The sequence below is a fragment of the Halichoerus grypus genome, chromosome 7 (genome assembly GCF_964656455.1).
Source record: "Halichoerus grypus chromosome 7, mHalGry1.hap1.1, whole genome shotgun sequence".
In the NCBI taxonomy this organism is placed as follows: Eukaryota; Metazoa; Chordata; class Mammalia; order Carnivora; family Phocidae; genus Halichoerus; species Halichoerus grypus.
This window is the reverse complement of record NC_135718.1, coordinates 520196-532605: the sequence shown is the minus strand read 5'-3', so window position 1 is coordinate 532605 and position 12410 is coordinate 520196. Positions and strand designations below refer to the sequence as shown.

General features: G+C 52.0%; 1 protein-coding gene across 1 annotated transcript in view; it reads left to right on the top strand.

Moving 5' to 3' along the window:
* The window catches only part of KNDC1 (kinase non-catalytic C-lobe domain containing 1), a 65693-nt gene that overhangs the window by 20505 nt on the left and 32778 nt on the right, over positions 1 to 12410 (top strand). Inside the window, 5 exon segments of the mRNA XM_078076932.1 lie at positions 1066 to 1724; positions 3750 to 3864; positions 4697 to 4768; positions 4861 to 4922; positions 11902 to 12060. Coding sequence (XP_077933058.1) covers positions 1066 to 1724; positions 3750 to 3864; positions 4697 to 4768; positions 4861 to 4922; positions 11902 to 12060 — 1067 coding nt within the window.

The following is a 12410-nucleotide window of genomic DNA, read 5'->3' as shown; positions in this document are numbered from 1 at the left end:
TGCAAACAGATCACGTGTGCCCCCACAGGCACACACGTGTTTATACTAACTTGCTCATAGTCACAGAAGCATACATGAAAATGCAAGGTCATACACACCTACTTGTACACATGCACACTCATCACACGCATGCACACTTGTGCACAAACATAGCACTCTCCTGCACATACAAACCCATTTTGCAGCCATGCTCACAGACTGACACATTCACCCTCACTCTCAGTCCCCTTGCACACACTTTGCAGACACCTGGGCCACTGGGGGTGTTGGGGAGTGAGAAGTCTTAGACCTCTGGTCTCTGTCCGGGTCTGTGAGCATGCCGGAGCATGGACACGGGGACACTGCGCAGTTCGTTTGTTTGCTGACACCACGTGGTGTCTGGCAGGCCTATTCCTTCTCCGCCGGAGAAGCTGTTGCTGAAGCATCTGGGATCTTCCCGGCTCGGGTGGGACTCTGGCTTGGTCTCAGGTCATGTTCTGAGCAAATGTCAGCATCTGCTCTGCGCTGTGCAGGAAGCCCAGAGGGCCCTCGGGGGCGGCCGCACGAGCCTCTCGTGGCAGCAGGGCCTGCCAGTACGCCACCCCAGAGACCACAGGCCTGAGGCTCGTCTCCCGCCGTGCGGCAGAGAGCAGTCACAACGGGAGGGGCCTCCACGGAGATCACAGACACCTGCGTGCGAGACTGTGTACCAGGACGGTGGGGGGGGGGGGGCAGCCAGGCTCAGTGTCTCCTTTGGGGACATCATCTGTGTACTTGTACTAGAAAGCAAAGATTCTTTGGACAAGCTGCTTGGATGACCTTAGGAAGACCCCGAGGGGGCCCGTGCAGGCTGTGGAGGGGGCCCAGGAGCCTTCGGAGCCTCAATAGTTAAAATCAGCTGGGTTATGCAATGAAGGAGGCAGATGAAGATGGTTCTGGGCCGATACTGAGGGGAGGAGAGGGGGACCCAGGAGTGCAGGAGAGGTGCCCGCATCCCCTCTGGTGATGGGTGGGGTCGCTAGGGATGCCCACCGGGCTCAGGTCCCCAGCCGCTGCCCCTGCAGCAATCACCTTGCTTTTGCCCAGATGTCACCGAGAGCGGCTGGAGCGGGAGACCTGCTGCAGGAAGCCTGGGGCCCAGGAAACAGCCGGGGGGCCGCGCCGCTGACCCAGAGGGCCTGCCCCAGCGCCCTGCCCCTGAAGCCCATGGCAGCCCGGAGCAGCCTGCTGCCCTGCCCTCCAAGGCCCTGCTGTCAGCCCCTGTGAGAAACGGAGAGCGGCTGGCCAGCCTCATCCTGGACACCCAGCGCCCCCTGGGTGACCTGGAGAGGAGCCGCCTGAGGAAGGTGCAGACATTCCCCAGGCTCCTGCCCGATGGCCCTGAGGCCGGCACCCTCTGCCTGACACTGACCCCCACCAAAAACCAGCCACCCAAATCTGAAGTCTTCCCTCCAGACCCCAGGGAGGCCTTTCTAGATGGGAAAAATGGCCTTTCCAGCTACAAGTCACAGCCCAAGTCCAGACTGTGGCGAGAGCGGGAGCCCGAGCTCCAGCAGGGAGGACCTGGAGACGCCAGCCGAAGCGGGGACAGGGTATCTGGGGCACTGGGCTGGAGCCCTGTGGAGGAAAGCGCCCCGTCCCGCTCCAAGGAGCCCGGAGATGCAGGCCCCGAGCCCAGGACTTCCAGGGCTGATGAGGGGACTCCCGACAGAGCTGGGGAGCCGGCTAGTGCAGCGGGAGAGCAGGTGGGTGATCGCGGTTTCCGTCCCACGTGGCCGGGAAGGGGCTCCGCACGCGCACACACACTCCTGTCTGTGGTCTCACACGCAGTGCTGGTGGTCTACCGCAAGGAAGGGAGTCTCAGCCTTCACTCCTGCTCAGTAATTTACAGGTTTTAAGCAAGCTGCCTGTTTCTGAAGGAAGCTGTGAGGACAGCGTGCCGTAGCCCCAGGTGTGGCCCAGGCCAGAACCTCTCCTGCAGCCGCCCTGGAGGTGGGGCATCCCAGAGAGCACCCCCACACACCCAGACCTCCCCTGGCCTCACCCGCATGTAGCACCCCACGCATTCACTGAAGAAGGCACACCCCTGCTTCGGGGTTCATGTTCTTGCCAAACGATGCGTGCAGGGAGCAGTCTTCCCAGGAGGAGGCCCGGCAGCCCCAGGCCAGCAGGGTTACCTCTGCGGCTCTGTTCCCAGCCCTCATGCTCAGGGGCTGCAGCGTCTTCTTCTGCTGATGATCTTAAAGGTCAGGAACTGGGGCACCTCAGTGGCACAGTCGGTTGAGCATCTGACTCTTGATCTGAGCTCAGGTCTTGGTTTCAAGGTCGTGAGTTCAGTCTCCACATTGGGCTTCACGCTGGACGTGATGCCTGCTCCACACTGAGCAGGGAGCCTGACGTGGGGCTCGATCTCATGACCCTGGGATCATGACCTGAGCCGAAATCAGGAGTCGGACACCTGACCGACTGCACCACCCAGACACCCCAAAATTCTAGTTACTTTAAAACAAATGTCTATCCTGAAGATCCCAGTGCACACACATGTGTCTACACCTCAGCTCACGTGGTCTCCGCTGGCCTCCTGGATCCATACTGGCTTGTGCGTAGAGAGGTCCCAGCCGCTGAGGCAGGAAAACCTCACACACCCCAGCCCTGGACTGGGCTCACCTTCCCATACCCAACAGCCTTACAACAGCCCACTTTCCAGATGGGTAAACTGAGGCATGAGGTGGCCGTGCACTCTGTTGGAGGGTGGGCAGCCACTGAGGGGCAGAGCTCACCTAGAGCCCAGCTACTTAACCACCAGGCTCCCCTGCCCCAGAGGCCTCATGGGACCAGGGCCCACCCAGACCCCCCCACCCCAGGCACAGCCTGTTGGGGATCAGGTCCCCCAGGCTTCTGCTGCAGAGCATGTCCTGGTTTCAAAGCAGGCTGCTCCAACCGCACATGTAGCAGGAGGCTTGGGGAGGGCCGGATCATGGGCCTCCAGCCAGGCTTGCTGCACCCCAGGCATGAGGGGGGTCAAGGTGGAGACAGTGCCTCGGGAACCTTCCCTAAAGTGTGCACTTGTATGTCCCAAGTGTGGTGGCTGTGGTCCTAGCTCTTCCCGTGGCCTTTAAGTAGAGAACTACCTTCCAGCTGAGTGCGTTCTTCTGACTCTGGGAAATTTCTGTGTGTGGCGGTGAGGGTGAGGTAGAGTAAAATACACATCCCATAAAATGAGCCCTCCCCCACCAAGCACCCAGCTCAGCGGCGTCCAGCATGTTCGCCGTGTTGTGCAGCCAGCCCCACCCTCCGGCCCCACGGCTCTCATCCTCCCAGACAGAAGCTCGCTCCCCATCCCCTCCCCCGCCCTGGCGCCCACCGTCTCGTCTCCGTCTCTGACTGTGCCGGCCCCGGGGACCTCACGAAGGTGGGGCACGCAGTGCTGGTCCTTCCGTGTCTGGCTTCTTTCCCTTGGCATCAGGCCCTCAGGCTCAGCCTGGAGGTGGGTCACCCGATCATATGGTGATTCTCTGTTCAATTCCTGAGGAGCCTCCATGCTGCTATCCCCACATTTCCACCAGGTGCACTGGGTTCTGGTTCCTTCCCGCCCTCCCAGCCCGTCGTGGCCACGTGAGGACTTTGCCAGCCCACGTGGCAGGAGTGCGCTGTGCAGGAGGCACATCCCACCCTTATTTGAAGTGGTTCCCACCCTGTCACCTTCCCAGTGGGCTGGGCCGAGCTGACCCCAGGGACCATTCTCACTAGGATGTGACTTCTGCCCCCAGGGCGTCTCCCTGCAGGAGCTCCTATACCAGCTGGGCCGGCCCTTCAAGGAGTATGAGCTCTGGGCTCTGTCCCACGCGTGTCTCACCGCTCTGCGCACTCACAGCAAGCACCCAGGTGATGCTTTGTCCTGCGGTTCCGTGTTCAGCCTGCCCCACCATGTGTTCCAGGGCCAGGACCAAGAGCCTCACGTGGCCTCCATCAGGCGCATGTGGGCCACGGGGACAGCCTGGGGCCAGGTGGCTGGGTCCCCACTGTGAGCCCCTGTGCCCTGGAGGTGTCTGCTCTGGTCTCAGGACCACAGGGGTCTGGGGGCAGCAGTGGGGGCAGGTGTTTGGAATGTGGGCCTTGAGGCAGACAACCCTGCTGTAGAGTGAAGTGGGAGCTGTGTGGATGGCCCACATCCCCTCAACGGGGGCGACATTGTCCCCAAGGAGGCAAAAGTGGCCGGGGGAGGAGGGGATTTTAGATACTACCCTGGTTTGCAACTCCCTGGACAGCGTGACAGGCCCACAGCCCCTTGATGTGAGCACGTCCTGGGGAGGGACGATGAGGAAAAATGCTGCCATCTGGCTGCCCCCACAGGCCTTTGGGGTGCAGCCTCCTCCGGGACCCCTCAGAGGGGCAGCTCTCAGTGCTGGGCCATGACCTCCGTGCCCCATCCTCTTCCTTCATCTCCTTTCCATTTCCAGCTTGATGTGCAAGGAGCGGGCAGGAGGGGCGTCGCAGAGGGCCCCCCATGCCCTGTCCACCTGGCAGTGTGCCAGGGCCTCTAAGAAGGAGCAGCAGCCCACTGGCCCCTGGCCCCTGGCCCCTGGGCTGTGCTCCCTGGGGGTCTGTGGGCTGAGGGGAGGGGCTGCCCTACCCTGAGCACACCTCTGCGGGTTTTCTGGGAGAACAGGGTTCCCACAGTGAGTCCCGCTGCCCTGACCCTCATCTTCTCTTGCAGCCTACCTGTGCCTGGACTCCGTGCTGGTCGCCGAGAATGGGGCCGTGCTCTTCAGCCCACCCCCTGCCAATGGTGCGTACATGGGGTCACCCTTAGGAGCTGTGCTCCAGCACGGACACCCGAGGCTGAAAAGAGAACTAAGAACTTGGGTTTTTCTCTCTTAGGCACGTACGACACATTTTTTCTGGCTCCTGAGGTTGCAGAGCAAGAACTGGTGACTGAGAAGGTAACTGGCCCTCCCCATCCCTTCCTGCAGCTTCCTGCCCCCACATCCCCAGTGGAGCCCCCCTTCTGCCCCGAGAGCCTGGCAGTGGGGAAAGAGGCAGGGTACCCTCCCCCAGAGCAGCGGTCATATCCAGAGCCCTGGCTCTCCTGGCCTGGGCAGCATCCCCCTAGCAGGTGCCTCCCCAGGAGGTGGCAGGGGCGTGGCTCTGGTGGTGTCATCCCAAGATGGGCGGGACTTCTGCATGGACAGCTCTGGGCGTACGTGCTGGCTTGGGAGAGTCCAGGGCTAGACTTTCAAGAATATTTACAAGGCACTTGTTAAACACAGCCATTATTAAAAATTAAATTGTACAAACTTCTGGGTTGCCTAGCTGCCTCAGTCAGTAGAGCGTGCAACTCTTGATCTCAGGGTCATGAGTTCAAGCCCCACATTGGGCATAGAGCTTACTTTAAAAAATAATAATAAAATAAAATTGCATGAACTTAAAATTAGGTAAGTGATATTCAAAACCAAGGTAGAACTCCACTTCCCTACTCACCCAACGTACATCTAGAAACCCCACATCCCTAACACAAGAATGAGAGGTCTGAGAGGTAGAGAGCAGAAGGCAGCCTGGCCGGGGCCTTAGGCCGAGGAAGGCACGGTAGCAAGGGCCCTGCTTCCTCCCTCTGCCTCAAAAATGGGGACACAGAAGCCACACTGTCAAGCCAGAGGACATGGCAAGGGAAGGGGTGGGCCCACCCAGGCCAGCAAAGACCCCGCCTGGTGCTGCCAGAGAAAGCTGAGTATCCCCACCAGCCTATAATGAGCACCCCTGCCCATGAGGCCAGTGGGGACCATGTGGGGAGCCTGGACTCACACCACGCCCCCCACCCCCGGCAGTAGCAAATGCCCCTCCCAGCCAGGTGTTGTGGGAGGAGGCCTCATGGAGAGCAGCAACCAGGCCACCCCCACCTCCTGCCGGGAATGGAGGCAGGGGAGGAGCAGAAAGGATGTACTCCTACACCCCCAGCCAGAGGCGTATCACTGGAGGCCCAATGGGGGCCTGGCCTCCCACCCCCTGTCCAGCATGAGGAGGAGCCCTCTCCTCAGATGTCAACTGGAGCCAAATACAGAACCTGAACTCTGCCCCCACCTGGCAATAAGGAGATGGTACCCCTCTTCCTGACTGTGCTGTCAGAGAAAGCCAGGTAAAACAGGTTAAATAAGATCGAGAGTCTTACAACATGGAAATGTCCAGGTCTCAACCAAAAACCACTCGCCATACCAAGAACCAGGAAGATTTCAAACCGAGTGAAAAAAAGACAATCAACAGAGGCCAATGTTGGCACTGTGGGGCACAGCCAAAGCAGGCCTAAGAGGGAAATTCATAGCACTAGATGCATATGTGAGAAAAGAGGTAAAAGCTCAACTCAGTAATTTAAGCTACCACCTCAAGAACCTACAAAAAGAAGAGCAACGTAGACCCAAAGCAGAAGGAAGGAAGTAATGAAGATGAGAGCAGAAATCAATGAAAACAGAATAACAATAGAGAAAACCAGTAAAGTCAGGAGCTGGTTCTTGGAAAAGACGAATAAAATTTTAAAACTTCCAGCAAAACTGACAAAGGAAGCAAGCAAGAAAGAAAGAAAAAAGAAGAAAAAGAAAAAGAAAAAAAGACATAAATTACCAATATCAGGAATGACACAGGGGATATCCCTACAAACCGTTTAGACATCGAATAATGGATGCCACAGACAGCTCTTTAAATTTGACAACTTAGATGAAATGCACCAATTCTTCAGAAAAAAACTACAACTCACCCAATATGAAATGGATCTTTGAATAGCCCTTGACTATTTTTTTTTTAAGGTTCTATTTATTTATTAGAGAGAGAATGAGAGACCGAGAGTATGACAGGGAAGAGGATCAGAGGGAGAAGCAGACCCCCCCGCTGAGCAGGGAGCCCGATGCAGGACTCGATCCCGGGACTCCAGGATCATGACCTGAGCCGAAGGCAGTCACCTAACCAACTGAGCCACCCAGGCGCCCAAAATAGCCCTTAACTATTGAGGAAATTGAATTTATAATTTTAAAACTCTAAAAAACTAAATCTCTTGGTCCAGAGTTTCACTGGAGAGTTCTACTCAATGTTTAAAGAAAAATCAATACCACTTCTACACAATCTTTTACAGAAGACAGAAGAGGAGAGAACACTTCCCAGTCTATTTTATTAAGCCAATATGTATACTGTCAATGTATACTGATGATAGATAGGTAGATAGATAGATAGATAGATAGATAGATAGATAGATAGATAGATAGATAGAGAAATATATATACCAACATTCCTCATGAATATAAACGCAAAAATCCTTAACAAAATATGCAAATAGAATTCAACAATATATAAAACTATGCGCCATGACATAGTGGCAGTTATTCTAAGGATACAAGTCTGGTTTAGTATTTGAAAATCAATTAGTCCAACGTATTAACCAGCTAAAAAAGAAAAAACCCATAATCACATTAATCGATGCAGAAAAACCATTTGGCAAAATTCAACACCCATTCATAATAAAAAATTTTCAGAAAAATACAAATAGAAGAAACTTCCTCAGCTTAATAAAGAGCATCTACAAACACACACACACACACAACACACACACACACATACCCTATAGCTAACGTCGTACTTAATGAGAAAAGACTAAATGCTTTCCCCCAAGATTGGGAACAATGCAAGGGTGTGCGCTATCACTACTTCTACTCAACATAGTGCTGGAAGTTCTAGCCACTACAGTAATGCAAAAAAAAGCAAGTAAAAGGCATAAAGACCAGGAAGAAGAAATAATACTATTTGCAGAAGACATAACTGTCTATGTAGAAAATTCTAAGGAAGCCCATGGGATTAATAAGTGAGTTCTGAAAGGTCACAGGATATAAGATAAACATTCAAAAATCAATTGTATTTCTGTATGTTAGCAATGAACATGCAGACACCAAAATTTAAAATACAGTGCAAAAAAAAAAAAAAAAAAAATACAGTGCATTTGCTCTCAGCCTTAGCACCATCTTGGAAACCTCCAGGCCATGAACCACATGGAGGAAGAAGCAAATGCACAAGCTGAAGTTGAAGCAAAGGTCCAAGTGAAGTGCTCACCTGTGCATGCATGAAGCCGCAGGAGCAGAAACAAGGAAAGCCAGAGGCCAGGGATGCTGTTACGAACTGTTGGACAACACACCTACTTTCTAGAATTTTCTCAGTGGATCTAAAACATCCATCACCATCTGATCACAACGACCACTTTTGAGAGACCCACTTTGTTCATACCAAAACAGTCCCTTATGGTCCTTTGTCCTGGACCTGTGACTTTCAGGACTGATTCTTTTCTCAGTTGTGGCTGAATGTAATGTGTACAGTAAATCATCTCTTCTGTTGTCTTAGCTAAAGAAAAAATTTGAAAATACATATAAATTTAATTAAAATATAAAGTGTAAACTTAATGTAAATGTACAATGACTCAAAAAAAATGAAATACTTGCATGAAAATCTAACCAAGCATGCACAGGACTTACCTGCTAAAAACTACAAAATGCTGATGAAAGAAATCAAACAAAATCTCTGGGATAAAGGGCCAGGCAAAGAGTTCTTAGACTTGACACCAAAAGCAATGTCCATAAATTTTTCCACAAAAGGAAAAGTGGGCAAAATGAACTTCACCAAAATTAAAAGTGGACCAAGTGGGATTTTTTTCCACATATGGAAGGCTGACTCAACAATGGGAAAGCAATTAATCTAGCATATCACATCAATAGGCTAAAGAAGACAAATCATGTTAATGTCAATAGATGCTAAGCTATTGACAAAATCCGCCATTCTCAGCAACCTAGGAATGGAGGGGAACTTCCTCAACTTGATAAAGAATATCTACTAAAACCTACAGTTCACATAATTAATGGTGAGAAACTAGATGCTTTCCCTCTAAGATTGGGTAAAACTGGAGAATGTCCCTCTCACCACTCCTATTCAGCATCGTACTAGAAGTCCTAGCTAATGGAATAAGACAAGAAAAGAAAGGAAAATGTGTACAGATTGAGAAGGAAGAAATAAAACTGTCTCTGTTTACAAGTGACATGATTGTCCATGAAGAAAATCCCAAAGAATCAACAAAAAATCTCCTGGAACTAATAAGCAATTACAGCAAGATTTCAGGATAGCAGGTTAATATGCAAAAGTCAGTTGCTTTACTGTTTACCAGCAGTGCACAATTGGCATTTGGAGTTAAAAATACAATACAATTTACATTCACACCAAAAAAATTACTCATATATAAATCTAACAAAATACATATAAGATCTATAAGGGAAACTACAAAACTCTGATTAAAAAAATCTAAATAAATAGAGAGATATTCCATGTTCATGAATAGGATTCAGTACTGTTAAGATATCAGTTCTTCCCAATTTGATGTATAGATTAAATGCAATTCCAATCAGAATCCCAGCAAGTTACTCATGGATATTAGCAATCTGAGTTTAAAGTATGTGTGGAAAGACAAAAGACCCAGAATAGCCAACACAATATTGAAGAAGAACAAAGTCAGAGGACTGACACTGCCCAATTTTAAAACTTACTGTAAAGCAATAGTAATTGAGACTGTGTTGTTGGCAAAAGACAAATACCCGAAACAGAACAGAAAACTCAGAAATAGACCCACACAAATATAGTCAACTGGTTTTAACAAAGGATCAAAGGCAATTCGGTGGAGAAAGGACAGTTTTCAGCAAATGGTGCTGGAACAACTGGACGTCCACATGTAAAAACAAAAAACAAAAAACAAAAAAACGGATCTTAACAAAGACCTTGCACTTTTCACAAACATTAACTCAAAATGGATCATAGATCTAAATGTAAAATGCAAACCATAAAGCCCCTAGGAGGAATCCGGCAGTAACTTCTGGGCACAACACAAAAGCACAGTCCGGGAAAGAGAAAGTCCATGTTAGACTCCATGACAACCTCAGACTTCTGCTCTGCAAAAGATACTTTAAGAGAGTGAAAAGACTGGCCACGGACTGGCAGAAAATATTTGCAAAACACACACCTGATAAAGCATCTATATTCCAAATATACAAAGAGCTCTTAAAAGTCAACAAAAAACCAAAATAATTTAAAAACCAACCCAGTTAGAAAGTGGGCGGAAGATCTGCACAGACCCTTGCCAAAGATGTCGTATGGTAAACAAGCATGTGAAAGCCGTCCGACGTCATGTGGCACTTGGGAATTGCACATTAAAACAAGGAGACACCACTCCCCGCCGATGAGAATGGCTAACACCCCAAACGCTGACCACACCAGATGCCGACGAGGACGTGGAACAACAGGAGCTCCTGGTCACTGCTGGTGGGCATGCGAAAGGGCGGAGCCCTTTGGGCAGTTTCATCAGAAACTCAACATGTAACTGCCCTGCAGCCCAGAAACCGCCTTCCCAGGCGTTCGTCCTGGAGAAATGAGACTTACATCTGCACAAAATCCTGCACATGAATGATTACAGCAGCTGCATTCAGAATAGCCCCAAACGGGACACAGCCCAGATGTGTGGACGGTTGAACGTGTGGGGGTCCGTCCACACCATGGAATGCTACTGAGCAGTAAAAGGAACAGAGTGTTGATAAGACAGCAGCCTGGGTGCATCTCCATATAATTATGCTCACAGCAAAATGCCAATCCCAAAAGGTCACATATTGTATAATTCCATTTATGTGAAATGGCACAACCATGGAAACGGACAACAGATTCGTAGTTGCCAGGGATTAAGAACATGGCTTCGGGCCGCCGGACACATCTGATGACAGAAGCGTGCTGTATGGTGATGGTGTCAACCCAGCATCCACGTTGGGATGCTGCCCTATAGTTTTGCAAGATGTTACTGTTGTGGGGACCTGGGTACAGGGCACACGGGATCTTTTTGTATTATTTCTTACAACTGTATGTAAATCTATAATTATCTCAAAATAGTTAAAATTTTTTAAAGGTCAATAAATATCTAGAGCTAATAATTCCCTCATTATGTGACTGTCCCGCATGGTGATCTGTGCTCCTAGCTGGTGGGGCTGCTCTCCCCAGCCCTGAGCGCCCGCACCACCTGGGCAGCTTGGTGTTGGCTGCGTGGGAGCATTCATGCCTCGGAGATCGGCACACGCGGAAACCAGGTTTTGTCAGTGGTGTCGACCTCACGAAGTGACAGAGGAAATGTTCACAGTGTGACTGAACGCAGAAGTGTGCCGTGTCTGTGGGACCCACCCGAGACCTTCAGCAGCCGTGGCCAGTGGCAGAGAGCCCACCCGCTCACCGCAGCGAAGCTCCGACCGGGCCTTCCACATTCCACTTCCATCTCGCCTGTCGAGTCAAATGAAAACACCAACCAGTAGGCATGTGGCAGCCACCTGTCTGACGCAGGCGGATTCGGATACAAGAACTGGGTAGAATCCGTGAGCACATCCGGGGAGATCCCTTGGCTCTCTGGAACTTACTCAACAGGAGTGTGACACCTTTCCTTATTTCTAAATTGTGTGTTGCACCGGGGACATTTAGAATAAACAGATGTGTGTCTGTGGAGGTGGGTATTTTTTTCAGAAGCCTGTGGTCTGCCACATAGCAGCACCCCACTGGTTCGGGGGCCGCTGGCCTCAGACCCCCGAGCTGCGGCCTCCACCTGCCTGAGGACCGTGAAAGTGGGAGGGTCCCCGCTGAGGCCTCAAGTCATAGCTGTTCACACTTCAGGGTGAAGACCGTGGGTATTTGGAAACATGCAGGTCCCCAGGCCAGGCCCCTGGGAGATCTGACTCGGGGTCTAGCTGGGGCCTCCAAGCTCCAAGGCGGTGCGCTGCAGGGGTCCCCACAGGAGTGGCTGTCCTGCTAGTGCCCGGGGTGCCCCTGGGGGAGCCCAGTGGTAGGGAGGTGCTGCTGAGCAGGGCTGGGCTTTTCTCCACCCAGGCCTCCGTGTACTGTGTGGCCGCAGTCCTGTGGACAGCAGCCAAGTTCAGCGTCCCCCGAGACCACAAGCTGGCCCTGCCACGCAGGCTCAAGACCCTCCTCTTGGACATGGCCAGACGCAGTGCTCAGGAGCGGCCGTGCACAGCTGAGGCCATCAAGGTAACCACCTGCCGTTGGGACCCCAGGTCACCGTCCAGGGCCTGGGCGATGGCTGACAGAGTGCCCAGGCTCCTGCTCCCGGAAAAGTGGGCGTTGGACAGGGAGGGCCGTGGGTTTCATTTGTGGACAGGTTGTGGACAGTGTCTGCTGCTCACTGCCCTGGCCCCTGCCAGACCACCCGGGTGTCCCCAGTGCATTCGCCCAGCTGGAGGGGGCAGGGGATGTCCTGGGGCCAGCCTGACCCCTGCCAGCAGGGAGCAGAGTTCTCCCCAACAACCCAACTTCCCTCACCTCCTCTGAGGGCCCTCTTGCCTCCCTTTCCCTGACCCTCCCAAGAGCTGGACAAGTGC